General features: G+C 47.0%; 1 protein-coding gene across 1 annotated transcript in view; it reads right to left on the minus strand.

Moving 5' to 3' along the window:
- shisa6 (shisa family member 6) overlaps positions 1-2,675 on the minus strand; it is a gene marked incomplete at both ends in the record, with an annotated part of 72,512 nt that extends 69,837 nt beyond the window's left edge. The window contains one exon of the mRNA XM_084323041.1: positions 2,116-2,675. Within this exon, the coding sequence (XP_084179167.1) occupies positions 2,116-2,675 (560 nt within the window). The remainder of the gene's footprint in view (positions 1-2,115) is intronic.
- Between the last annotated feature and the right edge of the window lie 18,784 nt (positions 2,676-21,459).

Here is a 21,459-nt window from a genome sequence, read left to right on the forward strand (position 1 = left end):
TCTTCTTGGCTGGCTTTTCAGCATCGCCCAAGTGGCTGCTAATGTTGGTTGGGAAATGAAGAACATTCATTTGCAAGAGACACAGAGGCGGGTTTATGAGAATCTACTGTAATTGGGTTGAATGTGAATGTTTTTCAGAGCCGCACCAGGTGCCTATGGAAGAAAGAGCCCCTCAAGGGGAAGAAAGGGAATAAGGAGGAGAAGAAGAAAAAAAAAACTAAGCTTGATGAAAGAAAGCACAAAAAAACATGTGTTTGCTTTCCCTGGCACCACTTTTGAAGGAGGAAAATCTAATTACTTTGCATTTCCGCACAGTAGCTCAAAGACGAATGTATCAACGGCAACAACCTTTGCATTAATGCAAATATTTTTCTTGTTCGAGTCTCACTCCCCCTCCAACCAAAAATACCCCCCCCCCCCACCCCCACCCCCCGCGCTTTGTGTTGGGAGTTCTATCGCAGAGTTTGCCCAGGCGCAGGCAAGTCACGTAACCTTAATAAAACCCCTAACCTTGATGTTATCCATTATTCATTGTCTTAAGCTCGCTCGGGTGTTGAATTATATACCGTACCCTATAAAAGAAAAAGCACCCTATTTAATCTCGAGGAAATAAGTGTGTCAGCGTTTGTTCACTGATGCGGCCCCACGGTCCACAACATGTGTCGTCCAGTCATGTGCGATAACCTTAATATGTTAAGGGCCTCCAGGGGATGTGAGGAAAGGGGGGAGAAGCAGCTGAGAAAGTGAAAATACTAACGTTTTGCTAGACGGTCTCTCGTGGTCTTTTCACCATGCATGTCAGATGCCAGCATGCACACCATCAGATAGCATGTGCTGATGCACAGAGGGTGGCAGGAGAGGAAGGGGGGGTGGGGGGGTGTGGGTTGTGTGTAATCTGTGGCAGTCGGTTGCCTTAAACGTGCGTTTCGCGAGCCACTCTGGCACATTTTAAACACTGTTTATTTTTAGTCTGTCTGGGATCAGGGGTCGTTTTTTTTTTCAATCTCACTTGCTCGGCTTGAATGACGAAGACGACACAAGATTTTTTTTTATAACAAAGGCTGCAGTTGGAACTGAAACATTAAAAAAAATTGAAAATGTAATAATACATCAAATACGCATGAGGAGCGTTAGTGCCTCTCTCTCCCGTACACACATCTGAGACATACATAATATGCACCTGCACACACACACACACACACACACACACACACACACACACACACACACACACACACACACACACACACACAGACTTGTTTTACTATACTTGTGAGGACATTGTATCGACTTACATGAATTCCCTAGCCCCTTACCCTGGCTTTAACCATACACTCTAATATGCCCAACCCTAAACTGAACGCTAACCTTAACCTAACCCTTAATCAGCTGGGGGGGGGGGGGGGGGGGGGGGGGGGTTATGCGAGGACCAGCCAAAATGTCCTCACATTAAAGGTGGTTTTTCAAAAGTCGTTTCTTACAAGTATAGCTGAACAAGTACACACACACACACACACACACACAACACACACACACACACACACACACACACACACACACACACACCTTGATACACTCCTATCACTTGAATATTTCCCTTTGAACGCCTCTGTAATTATTTTGGGCTTTGGTGCAGATCCACAGTGGGACTCCAGCGTCTGTTGTGGGTGTAATAGAATCAGAGCTGAGAGGCTTTAGATGATAATCTGTTAATTAATTCCAACATACCATGAGAGACAGTCTGGACAAAACTATACCTTGTTTTCAATCTGTCAATCTGTCATCTTCTTTTTTTTTTTTTCATTTGGACAAAAACAATACATCAGGAACTTTATTATGGCTGCACTTATGATGTGAAATTGAGTTTATGGTCATCACTGCATGCTGTCAATGTCAACAGCTGTGACCTTTGACCCTTGTCTAACAATGGAATCCATGCCCAAAACATTAGTCAATACCTATATGAACATCTGCAGATGCATTCAGGTGAAGACCAACAAACAGAACCAGCACTGGCACAGCAGGCGTCAGTATATTACCGTTATACTAAACAGCCCCCCCCCCCCCACACACACACAAACATATTGTTGAATAAGAAAATGTTTCCTAACTTACCTATGAATATTCATTTCCTGAGGCGGCTCTGTGGCTTTGTCGTAGGCAACTTTGACCGAGACTCCCAACACTATAATAAAGGCTATGATCCCACAGGTGATATAGACGGCTGTGTTCGTCTGATCCATGCTAGGATCATATGTTTCACCTGTCGGCTCGGGAGCCGTTTCCACTTTCTCCGCCCAGTCTGGCGATTGGTAGTTCTTGCAGGCTTTCTGATCCAGCCGGTCCTTCTTGTATTCGCAGCAGAAGCGCAAATAGCAGGTTCCACAGCAGAAACGGTAGTCCGTGTTGTTACACTCGAATATCTTGTCATACGTTCCGCTCACGTCGTAATAGCCCAGGCAGGTGTCGTGGTTGCTGACGACCGGTGGCAGTGGGACCTTCTGGACGTTCTCTTGCGGGACTGCAGTGGGGACCACCGCGGTAACGTTGGCTTCTTTCGACTTGGGGTTCTTTTTGTTGGGCACTTGCTTCACCTTCTTACCGCCCGTGGCAGCGCTCAGTACACTCAGAGGGTCCAAGTATATTAGTAGGAGTAAAAGGTGCCGTATCCCCATGGTGTGAGCAACTTGGCACTTCGCTGTGATCTTCTGATGCCTCGGTAAGACACTTAAGTCTGATGAACGCGAACGGGTTCAGTCCCCTTTGACTTTCGCTACCCCGGCATCCCCTACTCGCTTTGTCCCTGGTGCCGTGCACATACCGAATATAACTGTGAGTATTGTCGACGCCATTTGTTAGGCTAAGCAGCTATATCATTAATTGCAGAAACTAAAACCCATGGCTCTCGGTCGGCGGAAAACGGTGGTAGCAGGACTGCATGTCCTGTCTGGACATTGCGCTATACTGTATGTCGGTTAGGGCAGACTTCAGCTGGGGCCCCGTGCGCTTTCTTCTGCCTAGGGGTTCTGAAATCAGCCGTCTGTCGCTGTCCAAGGTGCTGAATTTGGAGACCGTTCTGTGCGTCAGGTTGGTAATGCAAGGTTTACATCTTGCTTGAGTGAAAGTTATGCTAGAGCAGAGGAAACAAACCAAACGCTTCGTTAAACATTATCCTCCTCGCGTCAAGGGGTATAGTATACGTGCTGATCTGGCCAAGTCAAAAAATGAACTACTAGACTGATATTCAGCGGACACTTGTTCTGGACATTTTTAACAATTTATTGTAGAAAACAAGTGGTCATAAGGCCTATTTCGCGAAGAAGAAGAGAAAATGGCATTTCAAATTGGAAGCAGTCACGACGTTTGGCAATCTGGCAATCACAATGAATATTCGCTATTTTACTGCAACGATCCCTTTTACATATACAATCTGTATGTTTTCTCATGTTTGCCCGTATTATCCTTAACCAAAACATACCTTTACTAAAATAGCCAACGGAATTTGGACATATAGGGTGATGTCTACTTTATTATCACATAGCAGCATTTAATTATGGGTGGGAAATAACTTATTTCACTATATTCCCGATTGAATGATATTTCAGCATGCCAGGACCAGGAGACGAATAGACTAAGTGCGTATAATCCAACCTACCTCTGTTAATATTCCCGATGGTGAGTTGCTCTCTGTCTGTCTCTCGGAAAGTGATGAGAATATCAGAGGTCTGAAAGAGACTCCTCTCTCCACTTCGCTCCTCTCTCCTCCTTCTCGCCCTTCTCCCTCCCCTCGTTTCTTACATCACTCCAGTGCTGGCGTCACAACTCCGCCAAGTAACGGTGCATTGCATTCGCTCCCTCTCAGTCGGTCTGGTTTATTGCCATTAACACTTCTAAATGAAATGGCTTCACGACACTCACTGTCGGCGGAGTTCGATCATCATATACAACTGCCTTCACTTCAGATTCGCGATACCCTTCTTGGCATGTAAATGTTTATTTGTGTTCACTGCCTAAACTATTTATTCACAATTCCACCACTGTAATATGCTAATGTAATCGGGCATGTTGTCATCACTTCAATTTGGCTGGATACTCTCTCCGTTAATACACTCTTTCAGATAATGGGATTCCTAAACAAACATTGGCCATTGACCAAGCCATGGCATACCCTAGAGAGTTGAGGGGAATTGACAGAGCTAAATTACATTGGTGTTTGTCACACTACTGCACAAAACGGAACCAAGCTGTATCACAATGCACCTCTCAAACTATCTATATTCTAAAGTATTAGATATGTGCACCAGTGTGGTAAACTGTCTCAGTCAAGACCAAGATGTGAAAGAAAATCGACCACATATAGAAGGTGATAGGCTTCGATTAATATCTATATTTTGGCTACTCTGAATTTATATGGCGAAGGTTAATATTTACCATTTTCACAAATAAAGAAAGGTGAGTGAATTGGGTTTGTGTGAGTTTATCCCTGTAACCATGTTGGCAGTCAGCCATCTGTGTTGGCACTTGGCAGTCAACAGGCTTACCTCATTACAAAACTATTGAGGCATGCCTTTACAGCAACTGCAATGAGAATATGCAGAACGAGATAATAAAGCCTGTAAATGACAGAGCTCCATATTGGTAGGAAATGCATGCAGTGTAATGAAACCACCACATATTGCTGCTGGAGCAGTTCTGGGCATTTAGTTGTGACAATACATGCCAGGGTAGAATTGGTACAGATCACAGTGGAGGTGTAGTAAGGCCTAGAGATATCTAGTAGGCCTACTGGGAACAGGAAGGGCAGGGTGTCCTGCTCCGTCCATATGGTGGTTCAAAGCTAGTGAGTTCAAGACCTACCTCTTTACGGTAATGCTGTTATCTATAGAGGTAATGATGTGATCTATAGTAATGCTGTGATCTACTGTATAGGTTACGGTAATGCTGTGATCTATAGAGGTAATGCTGTGATCTATAGAGGTAATGCTGTGATCTCTATAGTAATGCTGTGATCTATAGAGGTAATGCTGTGATCTATAGTAATGCTGTGATCTATAGAGGTAATGCTGTGATCTATAGTAATGCTGTGATCTACTGTATAGGTTACAGTAATGCTGTGATCTGTAGGTTATGGTAATGCTGTGATCTGTAGGTTACGGTAATGCTGTGATCTGTAGGTTACAGTAATGCTGTGATCTGTAGGTTACAGTAATGCTGTGATCTGTAGGTTACAGTAATGCTGTGATCTGTAGGTTACAGTAATGCTGTGATCTGTAGGTTACAGTAATGCTGTGATTTCTAGGCAAAGCATTCGCCTTGTTGATGTCTTCTTATGTTCAGGAGGATGAGGTCACAGAGAGAGCTGGGAAAACCATTTCACGCAGTACAGTGTGTGTGTGTGTGTGTGTGTGTGTGTGTGTGTGTGTGTGTGTGTGTGTGTGTGTGCGGGTGCGTGTGCGTGTGTCTGTGTGTGTGTAAAGTATCATTTCCCAGGCTGAGGAAGACTGTTTTCCCGGCCGTGGCACTCTGTGACCTGTGTTCCCTCTATACGTAACCCACTCTGCCTCCCTGCCGAGAACACACTGTGACACCGTGGACTGCCATCTCTCATTAGAGAAAAACCAGGGTGTCCATAACAGGAACAGTGCAAAACATCTCTGCCATCACCAATTACCAGTGGTCAGAGGTGTACAGAATACTGAAATGTACACTGTACTTACTTTACTTTATATTACTTTAATTTAGTGTAACAGTCATTGTAATTAGTTAGCCATTGGTGTAAAAGGAAGTGGGCTAATCGGGAAAGAAAATAAGCGAATAATTTTTTTTAATCCACTTTTTCTCCTCCTGTTTTTTCTGTTTTTCTCCCATCCCAATTTAGTCGTTATGCATATCCCTCCCCCCTTCCTGGTCGTTGCTCGCATGTGCCCCCCACTGGTCGGTCTAGGGAGGGTTGATAGATACTATCGCATGTCCCCTCCGACACATGCGGAGTCAGCCAACCACTTCTTTTCACCTGCCAGCGCGGACTCTCATTGGTGAGGTGTAACGTGTGGGAGGCTCACACTACCCTCACCATCTCCCTTCCTCGCTGTGCAGGCGCCCTGACCGACCTGTAGGAGTCGCTGTTTACAACGACCAGATTACCACCCACCGGCTTCCCTCCCGCTGACTCTGCCAATTGAGCCAGTTTGACGGCCGGCCAAGCCGGAGGCAACACTGACAGCCGTATTCGATACCAGTGTCTCTCGTGTTGGTGACGAGCACTTAGTCCGCCGCGCCACCCAGCCGCCGAAAATAAGCTAATTTAAAGTCTAAACGCCTGCTATCAAATCTATCTCCTGCTTCACGCCATCAGGCTAAAAATTGATGGACTGAATTATCACAATTATTCTTTTCCCTTATAGCACACTGAAAAATAAACCGGCTTGAAATTGAGATTTGATTGAACAGAAGGGAAAGCACTTTTCATTCTCTTGTTTTTGTGTATAGGTAAACTTGGAGTAAGACGCCCCCCCCCCCCCCCCTAAAACTGCTTGTTTTACACAGATTTTATGCCTTATTTCTTACTGATGTAAAGCACTTTGAACTGCAATCCCCTGTATGAAAGGTGCTATACATATAAAGTTATTATTATTATTATTAAGAACAATGTAAATGATCTATTACTACTACTATTACCAACTAATATCTACTTTGAATATTAATATTAATATGTACACAAGAAGTATGCATTTAGAGGGTAATTAAATCATACCCCCTAGGGAAGATGACCCCTAGAATGTAATGTATCAACAAGCTTAACAAAATAACCAATACGGTCTCATTAGCCAAATGCAAAATGTAAAAAGGGTTGTTTTATACAAAGCATTCTCACAATTCTTTCTCAGGAGGTGAAGACATTGGCCGGCCGTTAGCCTGTAGCCTGGCCGCTAGCTAGCCGTTAGCCGGTAACGTCCTATGGCCAATTGGGATTGCATGGAGGGGACGGGGAGTTCTTGTTTGACGACCCACGAAGACAGAGGCTTTGTTTTCCTGGGAGCCCCGATTCCGAGTCTGGGTTCAAGCCCCACCTCTGAGGAGGGATGCCCACTGCCATCCGCACTGGACGTTGGCCCCCGCCTATCAAAAATAAAGTGGGTTGGCCTCCCGGCGCGAGGGATGCAAGCTTGCGTGTTTTTTATACCCGAGCTTAAGGCGGCAGCGGCCCGCATAAACGGGGCTTCGCTGCCGACGCCACTGTATCTCTGGCAACGCCGTCCTGTGAGGGAGGCAGGCGTTGTCTGCCTTTTTTCTTTGGGCTAAAGAAGAGGCAGTCGGCTATCTGGAGTGACCAGGCCTGCATCGCTATTCCCCAACGTAAGCAGCTTCAGTAGTAGCCGGTAGCTGACGGTGGGCCTGTAAGGGCTAGCCGTTAGCTTGATTGCTAACCGTCAGCCTGGAGTTAGCCGTTAACTTGTTGCTAACCGTTAGCGATAGCCGTGGGGAGGTAGCGGGCCCTGGACACTCTGATTCGGCGTCATCTCTGGCAGAGGATGTCGTCAGCCTGCACCACGTTCGGCCGCATGATGTGGGCGAAACGCCGGAGCAGGACTCCAGCCGTCACCACTACTGGCCCCACCAGCAAGAGGCCTCGTCAATGAGGTGGACCACCATTGTTGCGGCCAATCGTCCTGCGCCCGGGGGTCAGGTAGGACACGTTACCACTTATGCCCCACTCTCCCCCGCCCCCAAATGTTTTTGGTTGATAACACAAAGGGTCCCTCCTAGGGGGGGAATGTTTTTGTTTAACAAAACGTGTGTTTACTTCACTGTATTTTGGGGGATACGACGTGTGCTATATAAATCCACAGCTACAAATGCTGGGGGCGCCTTCTTGCTTGGGAGTTTGTGCAGATTTCTCTGAAATATGCTTGGTTGCTGTTGTGTATAACTTGCAAGGCCTGTGTTCTAGCACTTAGCCAGGGGCTTATGTCCTTTCTCTCTACCTAAGCCAGTGTTTTTTCTTACGTGGTAAGAGTGAACTTGACGGCTTCATTGTATGATGAGGGTTGTGTGTGTTTTATGAAATACGTTTTTAGGTTAAAACGTAGCATTTGAGTCCGCAACTGGTGTGCTATTGTTAGCTTACAGAGTTGTACATATGTAACATGTGAACCAAGGAATTTGTTAGTCCCTCTCTTCAGTCTGTTATTTTTTCTTTGCTTAAGGGTAAAGGTAAAAAATAGCGGGTGTCAAGTTTTTTCGCACATAAGACAGGGCTGTGGATAAAACCCGTTTTTTACACAATCAAGGTTATCGGCTGAGGTTGGCGTGCATAATGTAAAGCTTATACTATACAGGTAAGTATGTGCTTTCATGTAGCGCGCTATGCAACTGGTGTCACGGCTCTGCTTTTTTATGGCGTCGTATCAGGGGTGAGGTGATGAGGGGGGTGGACAGAATAAACCTCCGCCCCCGGATATAGTTATATACTTTACGAAACTGATTGGCCGAGAGGTTGTGCCTTTCTACCTATCAGTCTCCCTGACGAGGGTGTTCTCTCTCTCGTCACAGGGAGGGCGGGGGATTTCCCTGTCTCCCACACCAAATTAGGATAGGTGGGACACAGGATTCCCCCGGCCATTTGAAGACGTCACAGGCGCGTTTTCTTATTGGCCAAGAGACATGTCCGTGAGTTACAGGGCCTGTGCTACAGACCGCTGTCATTGTAAAGGATAGGTGATGCAATGCAGTCGAGACTATTGGTTCTTCTGCTCTGCTCCCTACCAGTAGTGTATATTGGGCCGTTTTGAGTTTTCAGAGCCTCCTCAGAGAGTTTCAGAGTCTCCTCCTCAGGGAGTTTCAGAGCCTCCTCAGAGAGTTTCAGAGCCTCCTCCTCAGAGAGTTTCAGAGCCTCCTCCTCAGAGAGTTTCAGAGCCTCCTCCTCAGGGAGTTTCACAGCCTCCTCAGAGAGTTTCAGAGCCTCCTCCTCAGAGAGTTTCAGAGCCTCCCTCTCAGTGAGAGAGCCTCCTCAGAGGAAACTTCTCCTCAGAGAGTCTTAGTCTACTTAGTCGAATTGTTACATGAACCTTTTTCAATTGTTTTACTCACGTTGAGCTCTCTCTGGGAAAACCGCTGCCTTCCCCTCTTACGTAAAGAGCAGAATTGACTGGGTTTTTTATTCCCAGGCTCGTCGTATGAGAGCCCGTGTCTGTGTCTCTAGTAGACCGGTTTCCTGCTGCTCGTCCCAGACAGCAAGGAAAAAACATTGTGGGGCTCTTTCTTGTTAGAAATTCGCCGTCACTGTTCTCTGGTTCTTTACGAGCATACACGCTGTTTCATAAATCAGCGTTTGGTCTTACGAGACCGATCAGCGCTGGCCCAGGGTGTTTTTCAATGATTTAATCCGCTTTTTGGGACTGGCGCGCCTTGGTTGCCCAACATCATAAAAACAGCCTTTTTTATGCGGTCGGCTGTGAAGGAGATTTTTGTCTCTACCGAGCGCCAGTGCACTAGGTTATACTCGAGGACTCGCGTACATCTCCGGGGGGAGATGACGGAGTAGATCAAACATTGGCAGGGGGGTTTCACGCCCGTTAGGTGGGCCACCGGGAGTGGTGCGTTCGCATACTGACCGTCTTGGTGGCGCCCTCTGTGATGTTTTGGATCGACACGCGAACCTACCCCCCCCCCCCTTAGGCCTGGGGGCGGCGGCGTGACAAGGGCACGGGACTTGTCCTGGTCGCTCCGGACCGGATCAGTTTAACCCGTTGTCCGCCAGGGCGCAGACAAGTTCTGGTACCCCGAAGGACCTTGAGCTTTTCCGGGGGGAAAATGCCTGGGCGGGCCGGACGTCACAGGGGTTGATATCATGAATGTGTGTGTCATATAGATACCACTATGAGTTGCCCTTAACAGTGGTGTGCATTGGTCCATACTTTGTTGTACCTTTTTGCACAATGTTAGGTGGGTTGGTCCTTCTCCATTCATTTCACCCCTCCCTCCCTGCTAAACCGGGGATGGGAGGGGGCTGTTGGGGAGGCTGCTTCTGTCAACTCCTCTATGCATCCCTGTGTAGGTCCCGGTCCTCCAGGCCCAGGTCAGGCCTTGCCCTCATTGACCTGTTGGCCTGGGTTAACCCTTTTTAAACCTGAAACGCCTTGAACTGCATTGTATAGCCTGTGTATACGCTCAGTTATGTTTCCGGGGTTTCTTAATGAGTTAAGGGAGCAACCATTTTCTGTTAATAAACATAGGGGCGGGGGGTTGTCTCCCTGGTGTGTTGGTAGCAGAGTTGACTCTCTGGTTGAGCCCGGGTCTGACCCCGGCTGCCCGAGAGTATGCCCCTGCATGTTTCATGACGTCTGCCAATTGTGTTAAACTCTTTCTCTGAACCTCGACCCCGCAGGATTAATAAATTGGCAGGGTCAGGGTTCATGGTGGAATCTGTTCGCTGGCGGAGTTGGCTAACTCCGACTCCGCAAGGTTCGTGGCCCCATGAGATTGTGACATGGTGCACGGCATACCGAACACCCTTTCCGCCAGGATACTGTTCTTACAGTAAGCCCCTTAGGCGCCTGTCTAGTCCGCAGTGCTCCGGGCGCAGGTCGAGTTCTGCTCTTAAGACCTGTTGACCTGGATGGAGGGATCAACCTCCTTGGAGGGTTGTCTCCCCGGTGCGCCAGCTGGCCCCACGACATTGTGGGGGGGAAGCCTCCTTGGAGCACTTCGGAGCGGCGTGCCAGGGGGAGAAGGGCCTTCACCTATTTTAGGCCCTGTCCGATACGCTGGCGATGTGGGGGGTGGTGTCACCGCAGCCTCGTTGACTTTGCCAGGCCCCTTTTTCAGGGGGTCCTGGCCCCCGGGATGTGGCCTGGGGCTGGGGCCTCCTCCGCGTCCCGCTGCTACGGCCTTGCCACGGCCTTGCCACGGGGTTGGGGCTTTTTAACCCCGACCCCGCGATGTTGGGGGCTGTGACCTTTTTTTTTGCTTCACGTCCATTCCCTGGTGGCGTGCGGGATGCGCGTCCGAGTAGTCGCAGGCCCTTCTATACGAAGGTAAGTCCCACGGTCTGCTCACCCTGTGTGTTTGAGGTACTGTTCCCTCTTCGGGTCCGGTCTTCCTCCCGCCCCTCACTAGGGTCCGGATCCTCCCTGGTATTCTGATGGTTGTAGGGGACCTCAGCGGGTACATCTGTCTGGCTTTCCGCTCTGCTCCATTCTTGTGTTCCAATAGAGCAGAGCGCAACGCTATAACGAAATATAACGAAGGTTATCCTATAACCCTAGTTATATGAGTATAGCGAGCGCTCTGCTCTGACTCACTGAGGACCCCACGTGTCTTCCCTTTCGGCGGTGAAAGACTGGTGAAGGAGCTGGTAGTAAGGCCATGGCCCCGCTTATGTGTGAGCGGATGTGGCCGTGGCCAGGCAGGTGAGGAGCGTGCATGTGGTTGAAAGCAGCGTTCAAAACGCAGCGGCCCGCCTGATCTCAAACCTACCGAAGTCGGGCCATGTCACCCCACTTCTTAGGGACCTGCACTGGCTCCCGATTGCTGCACGTATCCGCTTCAAGGCCCTCGACCTAGCATACCGTTTGGCAAAGGGAACCGCTCCCGCCTACCTCCGGTCAATGGTCTCTAACTACACACCCTCAAGACCCCTACGCTCTGCATCTTCTGGCCGCCTCAGACCTACTCCTATCCAAGCTCCCGGAAGGTCATCAAAGAGAAGCCGCCTATTCTCAGTCCTTGCCCCACAATGGTGGAATGAACTACCCACCCCAGTTAGGACAGCCGAATCCCGTCCAATCTTTCGCCGTCGACTAAAGACTCACTTCTTCAACCATTATCTGAAATGATAATAATATAAAAAAAAAAAAAAAAAATCTAACCCTGACTAAGCTTACTGTCATGCACTTGTCCTAATAAACTAACCTACACTGTAACACGCAACACTTTGATAAACATTGTTACTCAGCTGATAGAGTTTTACCCTTCTTGCTGTCTTGTCGTACAGGACTTGTAAGTCGCTTTGGATAAAAGCATCAGCTAAACGACTAAATGTAAATGTAAAGTTTTCATGATAGCATATGATTAAAGGGACAGTTCCAATAGAGCAGAGCGCTTGCTATACTCATATAACTAGGGTTATAGGATAACCTTCGTAATTTCTTTTTCAATCTAATGGATCAGTCTCCCTTTAATGCTCACATTAACTATATATATAGAGTGAGTTGAGTAAAAAGAAAGTATGACGATGATGATGATGTCTGTGCAACAACAACAACAACAACAACAACAACACTCTGCTGATTAGGAGACCGGGAAAGCAGTTGCTTAGTAACCACTTTTTTACGATGCCATCCATACTTGTTGTAATGAAAAATGTAACCCACCCCACCAGTGAAGTGCTCCTCAGGACGTCAACGTCACAAGCGATAGATGGGTTCCGAGACACGTGGATTGATCTCGAGGCATAGAGAAAACCATTACCAAATAAAACCACACGCTGCGCCAAACACACGCTTGCTCGCACGCACGCACGCACGCACACTCACACACACACACACACACACACACACACACACACACACACACACACACACACACACACACACACACACACACACACACACACACACACACACACACATGCGCGCGTGCTCTCAAAGAGGAAATATGGATGTCTCTACCTCTCCAAATCAACCAGTAATGGCTAAAAACAACGCCATAGCCAAACTAAATGCATAGACAGAAGGTTATGTTTTGCCCCTGTCTTCCACATCTGTGCTGTGGTTTGCAACCAACTGGAACGATGTTCCATTAATGTTTCAGATCCATTTCTGTTCCTGCAATAAACATGATTCAGGAGGCACCCTGTATGCTGCTTTTGGTGTCAGTTTCCGTGTTTGTTTTTTGTAATTTTTTGTCCTTATTTAATGGGTGACTGACTGTATTCTGTTCTGTACTGATAAACCTGTTGTGTTTGTTTCATTTTCAATGTTGTCTGCTCTTCAAGTAAAGTATTCTATTCTATTCTTTTCTTGTTTTCTGTATTATATTGTGTTCTGTTATATTATTTTCTACTCTATTCTATTTTATTCTAGTATGTCCTGAACAAACATCTGATTGCACTGGAGTTGGCAGCTAGTTGGAATAGCTCCAGCACTGCTACAGTACAGTAGTTAGTAGTTTGTTGCACCATACGGTTACAACAATGTCGCTTCCCCTTGGGGATAATAAAGTTATTTTTATCTTATCCTATCTTACTCTGCTCTATTCTATTCTAATATCTATTGTATTATTGTATCCCTTATACACTCACTTGTGTCCACCTTCAAATTCCCAAAATTACCTCCCTTGACCCTCTGCTTCTCAACAATAATACATTAATTAATGCTGGATGACCAGGAAGGAATCTGAGAGTTTTTTTTTTCCGGTTTTCAATGTACAAGACTCTGCTGACAAAGCAATGAAGTGTGTCCAGTCATAGGAGGGCCTCCATTGTTCTTGCCTCCCCCCCTCTCTCTCTCTCTCTCTCTCTCTCTCTCTCTCTCTCTCTCTCTCTCTCTCTCTCTCTCTCTCTCTCTCTCTCTCTCTCTCTCTCTCTCTCTCTCTCTCTCTCTCTCTCTCTCTCTCTCTCTCTCTCTCTCTCTCTCTCTCTCTCTCTCCCCAGGGAGCAATCCTTTATACATGCCATGTTCTTTTGCCATTACCATGACCCAATTTCCTTTGAAAACTGTGTTTCCCAAATTACAGTAAGAGCCAGGGCCTGGTACAAGGGCTTTTAAGAGAAACTGTCCCCTTGAGTTTAACTACAGTATGCATGCTGCTGAGTCCTCCTGGAAGAAAGTGCTTTGTCAAGAATTTCTGAAAATGCTTCACTTGTGCCCATGGGGCTGCAAGGCAGAACTATACAGGCTTCGGGGTGGAGGAGTGTCAAGTTGGGCAGGGTATTAAACCTCACATGGCTTTGTAACTATGCAAACAGAGCACTTTCCATACTGCCAGGAACGATAGGTGTTTCTCTCGTCATTGTCCTGCATTGCACCTTACCTCCACACACTGTAGAGGAAGGTGAATCACTTATACTGTACATTCTCTGAAACAGCAGTTTCCATATGATGGGATTCCGCGTGATGCCAGCTGACACTGATTGAATACATTATAGTGCGCACTTCTTTAAGTGCTAAAACGTTTTAACCTTGTCCTACTTCCTCCTCTTGAGACGCCAGGTGCTTGCCAGCGTGCCCGCTCCTCACTGAGTGGCAGAATGAATGGTGTGTCAGGTCCGGGCTCTGGAGTGATGGCGACTGCCAGAGCACTATTATCACTTCTCCATAACCGTCCTGTTAACCTAAAATCCAGTCCGTGTTCCTGTCCCTAGCACCGGCACCGGGGATGCTCTCATACTGTACATATCGTTAGCACTTCACGTCAAAGCTAAGTAATCCCCAAACAGACATTGGCTCCTGAACACACTCATATGCAATGAGTGGCGCAGAGATTTTTGCATAATCCCCCCCCCAAGGGTATATAATGCTACACACTATATTCCCCACCTTCACTAGTTCATTCTTCCTTCAGCAAACGTAAAGGAGTTTCTACACTTCAACAACTGGACATGGAGGCCAGGACGCCATGCTGGATCCGATCGACAGTCACGATCACAGCCGCCGTATGGTCTGTTTAACTCTTCTGCCCCCTTAGCGACTATTTTGTGTTTTTTGCCTATATTTTTTGTGTTTCTGTGTACAACGATGGCTGTGTTGATTATTATGTCATGAAATTGTGTCCGTTTGCTTATTTTCCATATATTCACAGAATTTGAAAAGATTAGATTTTGAAACCCTCTAACACAAAAGTTAACAATATTAGCTTTCAAACCGTCCATAGTGGTTTATTTCTTGCCATTAGGGGGTTAGGGTTAGGGTTACCCAGACAGAAAGATTAGGAGAAGGTAAAATCTCATCCCTGTGCCCGTGCCCACCCCAACACTTGCTCAACAGTCCCCTAACCTAACCCCAACCCCAACCCTAACCCTAACCCTAACCCTAACCCTAACCCCAACCCTAACCCTAACCCTAACCCTACAAACGGACATTTTTGGAATCTTTGATAGATTTGTTGAGTTAGGTTCATAGTGGTATTCATGAAAAAAGAATTGGAACGAAATATTACAAATTAAGTTTTTTATGACCTTGAACGTGATGCAATCTTTTCATGCACTAACGTGACAACTCTGTCAGTTACTTAACAAGGCACAAGGGTTAAGCCTTGACCACACGCTGCGCGGTGCTGAAGATCCTAATACATGCAAAGACCGTGCCAAGCTGTCAGAGCAAACGAGAGCCGCCACGACAGTGATACACCTGTAATGCAGATGAAGAATCCCACGCTTCTTCCGTGGTGAAGGTCAAGCATTCCTCCGCCTACGTCTGTGTTCCAAGGAAGATGTTTCTAATGAAGAGAGTGGCTTCTGGCAACGAGAGTTTGCCGGATGAGCAGCGGGGACCATCGCTACCCCAGTGTGGTGAGCGTGTCGAGGCTGAGCTCGGGGGAACCTCCCAAGGTCATGCTGCCATCGCCAGATGGTTTTTGATCTGGAGAAACCTGCTAGCCTCCACTCATACACCACTGACAAGGCATACAACTTTGATGCCATCACCAGTCATACAATCAGTCGGGGGCAACAGTGGCTCAGGAGGTAGAGCAGTCGTCTGGTAATCAAAAGGTTCCCGGTTTGATTCCCACTCCTCCCGGGCAGCGTGCCGAAGTGTCCTTGAGCAAGACACTTAACCCTTGGCACCTTGCATGGTTGCCTTCGCTGTCAGTGTGTGAATGTGTGAGTGAGTGGGTGAATGTGAGGAACAAAAATTGTAAAGCACTTTGGATAAAAAAAACAGGCAAAATGCCAGTGCACAGGAGATTAAACCGGTGGCACGCATGCTTCTCTTCCTCACCAAGACACAGACAGTTGCACTGGAACGGGCCAGAGAAAATGCTGCAGAGTGTGGCCTGCTGTTTGGCGCTATCTCACACAGCTTACTGTTTGGCGAAGACTGGGCGCCAAGTTTGTTTGGATAAAGTATTTTTGAACACTGCACATCCACAACATAGAGCATTGTTCCCCTCCCCACCCATCGCTCAGTTGCCCCCTCAATCTCTGCCTGAGCTCATGGTAGCCAGACTGGCTTTTCCTCAGCATGAGAGTGGCCTGGAATGTGTGTTCTACTGCCTCGCCAAGGCCAGCTCCAAAGGGAGGTGAAGCACTTCTTTCTCCATCAACCCCCACGGGTTGTGAAAAGAACGCTTCAGAGGCCGACAATCGTACGGGACCTCGGACGGTGGTGCCCTGTCACATCCGCAGTTGGAGGAGGCGGGACAGGGACGACTTGTCCACCCCCCCTCTGTGTCTACCACTCACTGTCCCGATACTGCCTCAGCTTCCTACCAGACACATCCGAGCAAGAGGTGGGAGCAATGTAAGACACATGCTTCCCGTAACCCATGCTTCCCATGACCCATGCTTCCCATGATCCATGCTTCCCGTAACCCATGCTTCCTGTAACCCATGCTTCCTGTAACCCATGCTTCCCTTGATCCATGCTTCCTGTAACCCATGCTTCCCGTGACCCATGCTTCCCATGATCCATGCTTCCTGTAACCCATGCTTCCCGTGACCCATGCTTCCCATGATCCATGCTTCCCGTGACCCATGCTTCCTGTAACCCATGCTTCCTGTAACCCATGCTTCCTGTAACCCATGCTTCCTGTAACCCATGCTTCCCATGATCCATGCTTCCTGTAACCCATGCTTCCCGTGACCCATGCTTCCCGTAAATAAAAAAGGTTTGGTCAACGAGCGGCCCATAAAGCAGGGACAGCGGCCCTCTACTGCCACTGGGCTGGCCCAATCCTATACTGACACTGGGCTGGCCCAATCCCATCTCTTACTGAGACCCACCCTCTCCCTCTCTACATTGTGCCCCACCCTCTGGCCCACTGCCAGGCACAGGAGCAGGCGTGAGCATGACAGGGCAGAGGGACAGAGTGAGCAGGAAGAGGAGAGTGTAGCTACTCCAGGTAGGGAATAGTAGTACCTTCATGATTAATAGGGACTCTCAGGGAGAGAGGTAGTGTGTGTGCCATGCCATGGTGATTGAATTGATTCATTAAATGAATGTCGATAATAATATGATAACATACTCATAATGCTATCATAAAGTGAGACTGTCAACTACTGCTGGTGGTCTCTCAGTCAGTCAATGTCAAATAGCACAGCATAAGCTATTGGCATTGTTTTTGTAGCTACTGTAGCATAGTTCCCTAATGCAGTCGCAACTCCGGCTGACTATTCGAACATTATTAACTAGCTAACGTTATTTTGTCAGCATCGCGTTGGCTAAGCCCACGTTGCTGTGAGTGAGGTCCATATTGTATCATCATAATATTATTAAAATCATTAGTGTAAGGGTTCCCTTGATAAAGATGCACGAAAAGGCTGTATAATATACAACACCTGTAGCTCAATTGCAAAAATGTATGCGTACTTATGTATTAGCCTACAGGGAAAAAACACATTCACAACAGGCAGCAACGTTTATTTCCAGCCAGGTATGGTGGTAACTATTAGGATATGTGACGGTGGCCGACTCAGTCACATAAAACGTACTATTTTTTTTTTATCAATTTTTTTTAATTATTATTCACATGAAACAAGACAACACATTAAACACAATCACAATACATAGAACTTCACAAGAAAATAACAAAAACAATAATAATACAGAATAACAATTTATACAGACAAAGAGAAAAGAAAACAGAGTTCAACCTTCTAAATTTTAAATCCAAGGGGTACTATCTAATAAATGGTCTTTCCCAGTGTTCAGCCCCGATTCCCGGCTGTGTGACCCTATATTAATAAAACGTACATCTCCAATTCACCACAAGGACCACTTTTTGAGAACACGACCCGAAAACAGAGCAATGAACCTTCATGACAAAACAAAAACCTGTAGAGGTGTTCCATAGACTCACAGAGACCGTGTAAAAGTGACCAAACAGTGAAGAAATAGTTAAATAGCTGCCCCCCCATAAAATCCCCAGCTAAACTCAAGAGGACAAGACAAAAGACAAGACAGACAAAACATTTCCTCCTCCCCCTCCCAAGAGACCCCCGGACTCACCCGAACACGCACCTCAACCCCGCTCAGCCGCACACGGCGGTCCTGACCTTTTCGGCTGCTGCAAACCACAGGTCAATACCTGCCTGTCCCACCCCAATCACCCGCGCCGTGGATATCTCAAGATAAATCACATCCAATAGCGTGAGGTGGAATCCTTCCACCTCATTGCTATTAGCTTCTTCGCTGCTGTGACACCCGCTAGGACAACCCTTTTTAGTTGAACGGATGCAGGTAGTGTCGTTATATCATTCAGGAGTAGCGTAACAGCTGTGAATGGGATAGTTAAGCCACACAGATCTGAAAGTTTGTCCGTTATTGACCTCCAGAAGCGGGCCACTGGTGGGCAATCCCAATACATATGCATATAAGTGCCAGTGGCCTTTTGAGAGCACAAAGTGCACAGAGAGTCGGTTATCAGTCCCATAGCAAATAGCTTCCTAGGTGTAAGATAGGTCCTATGAATATAATTAAAATTAATTTGCTGGTGATTGGGGTTGCGGGAAGATAATGCCACATTTGCCCAAACATCATCCCAGTCAAACTCGGGGTCCAACTCCGGGATATCCACACGCCAGATTGTATCCAATGATACATTTTTATACGTGGACTGAATTAAGAGCGTATAAAAGTCTGAGACAAACCCTCTGGAGGTCGTCCTGTCCACTATGAGCCTGAAGAAGGGGTGTGGTTGCAAAGCTTGAGCCCACGGCACGCCATGCGCCCTCAGCGCTGACCTTAGTTGAAGGTAAAGAAAAAAGGACTCGCCGGGAAGATCATAAAATTCTCTTAAGTCCTGAAACGCACGGAGGCCGTTCTTATCATAAATATCCTCCAGAGTATGAACTCCCCTCCTCTGCCATTGAGGAATATTAACCGGCTTGTGCCCAACAAGTAATTGCTGGTTATTAAAAATTGGAGAGTCCAGGTGCCATGGGCATTTAACCCCACACGACCTCTGTACATTACGCCACGTTTGGATCACGTGAGTTATGATCGGTCCATACCTCAGCCGGCATTTCGAAATAGAGACAGTGGAGTACACCACATCCTGCAATCTTAGCGGTGAGACCGCCGCCGCTTCTAAGGTGCGCCAAGATACAGCATCTACAGGGTCTAGCCAGCACATCAGAGGTCTCAGTGAGAAGGACCAAAAATAAAGCTTAAAATCAGGGATTGCGAGGCCCCCATCTTGTTTCCTACGTTGAGTAGTAGCTCTTTGGATTCTCGGGCGTTTGTTATTCCAGATAAATTTAGATACCATCGATTGTACCTTGCGCCAGTGGTCTATTGGAGGGGGCAGGGGGAGCATTGAGCTAACAAAATGTATCCTAGGCAGAACGTTCATTTTGATTATGGAAGCTCGGGCTTGTAGGGAGTTAGGAAGGGACGACCATCTGTCTAGATCCTGGCGTATTTTATCATAAGTACCCGTGAAGTTGTACTTAGTAGTTTGACTCAGCGTGGGGAATATCTCTATACCTAAGTATTTAAAATGTTCCACTATGGGGATATCAGCTGGTAGTCGTACCGCCTTGGCCAGCTCATTAAGAGGTAGGCAGGCTGATTTGTTCCAGTTAATCTTAAAGCCTGACAATTTACCAAAGTCGTAGATTATTTCCAATAATTTTGTGGCCGACCGGGAAGGGTCATCCATAAAAATCAGTAGGTCATCCGCATAGAGAGCAATTTTGTGTGGTGTATTATTGATCATTATGGGGACGATGTCCTCTGATTGCTTAATAAATTGGGACAATGGTTCGAGGGAAAGCGCGAATAGTCCCGGGCTCAGAGGACAACCCTGTCTAGAAGATCTGGAGACTGGGAAAAGTGTGGAACAGTTTTTGCCTGTCAGTATCATTGCCGACGGCGAGGCATACAGGACTTTAATCATATGAATAAAATTCTTTCCCAGACCCATGACCTCAAGTACCTTCCACAGGTATGACCATTCTAGTCTGTCAAACGCCTTCATGGCATCCAAAGACAGAACAGTGGACGGAGCTGTATTGTCTTTACTGTTATCGACTACATGCAACAGCCTCCTAAGATTATCTGCAGCCAGGCGCCCCGGGATAAAACCAGTTTGATCGCAGTGTACCAATACCGTCATAAATCTCTGCAGGCGGCGGGCCAGCACCTTGGCAAACACTTTTAAATCGGCCCAGAGAAGACTCAAGGGCCTATAGCTACCACAATCATTGGGATCTTTGTCCTTCTTGAGAAGTAAAGAAATCAGTGCCATGTTGACATCTCTTGAGAACTCCCCCTGTTCGATAGCGTAATTGATCATATCGAGCATCAATGGGCCCAGTTGGTCCCAGAAAGCTAAATACACCTCGGGTGGAATACCATCCCAGCCTGGTGCCTTACCCCTCTGCATTTCAGCGATCGTCTCCCTTAGTTCCATAAGGGTGATCGGTTTCCCCAGTTCCTTAGCCTCTTCCTCAGAAATGTGGGGTATCTCAAGCCCGCCAATGAACGATTCAAATTTATAGTCGTCGAGATTAACCTCTGAGCTATATAACTGTGAGTAAAACTCTTTAAAAGTGTCGTTGATCTTTTTCGAATCAGTAGTGATTGTACCCTGTCGCGTCTTGATCGAGGGGATATCCGAGAAATGATCATTCGAGCGTATTTTCATTGCCAATAGATGGCTAGGCCTGGAGCCGTGAAAGTAGTGATTTTGCCTTGTCCTATGTATCAAGAACTCAGACTGTTGTTTAAGTATGGAGTTTATTTCCTTCTTAACTATCTTACGTTGTGTGTTTAGTCGTTCACTATAGTTAGTTTGCAAAGATGCGTATAGATCCGCATATAATGTTTCCAGTCCTTCTAGTTTTTTTTATCAGGATTTACGTAAGTTGGAAGAGAAAAGTGTGACATGACCCCTGATAAATCCTTTCAATGCGTTCCATAGGACCCTGGGGTCATCGACCGTGCCAGCATTGATCTGCAAGAATTCAGCTAGTTTACTCCCGAACTCAGAGCAGAAATCATCGTTCTTTAATAAGGTTGAGTTAAAACGCCACCTGGGAGCTCTCGTGGAGAGCCTGCCAAAGGTTGCCACAAGGAAAATCCCCTTGTGGTCCGAGAGAGCCAGGGGAACCAATGAGACGTCGAAACTATCAAACAAATTAGGGGATGCGAATGCATAGTCTATTCGAGAGAAGGTTTTGTGTCTGGCAGACAGGTGAGAGTAATCCTTGAGGGTGGGATTGGATAAGCGCCATAGGTCTGCGAGCCCAGTGTCCTGGGCCCACATCCTGAGGGCCTTAGAGGACTGTTTTTG

The sequence above is a fragment of the Notolepis coatsorum genome (genome assembly GCF_963971535.1).
Source record: "Notolepis coatsorum genome assembly, chromosome: 10".
Taxonomy (NCBI): Eukaryota; Metazoa; Chordata; class Actinopteri; order Aulopiformes; family Paralepididae; genus Notolepis; species Notolepis coatsorum.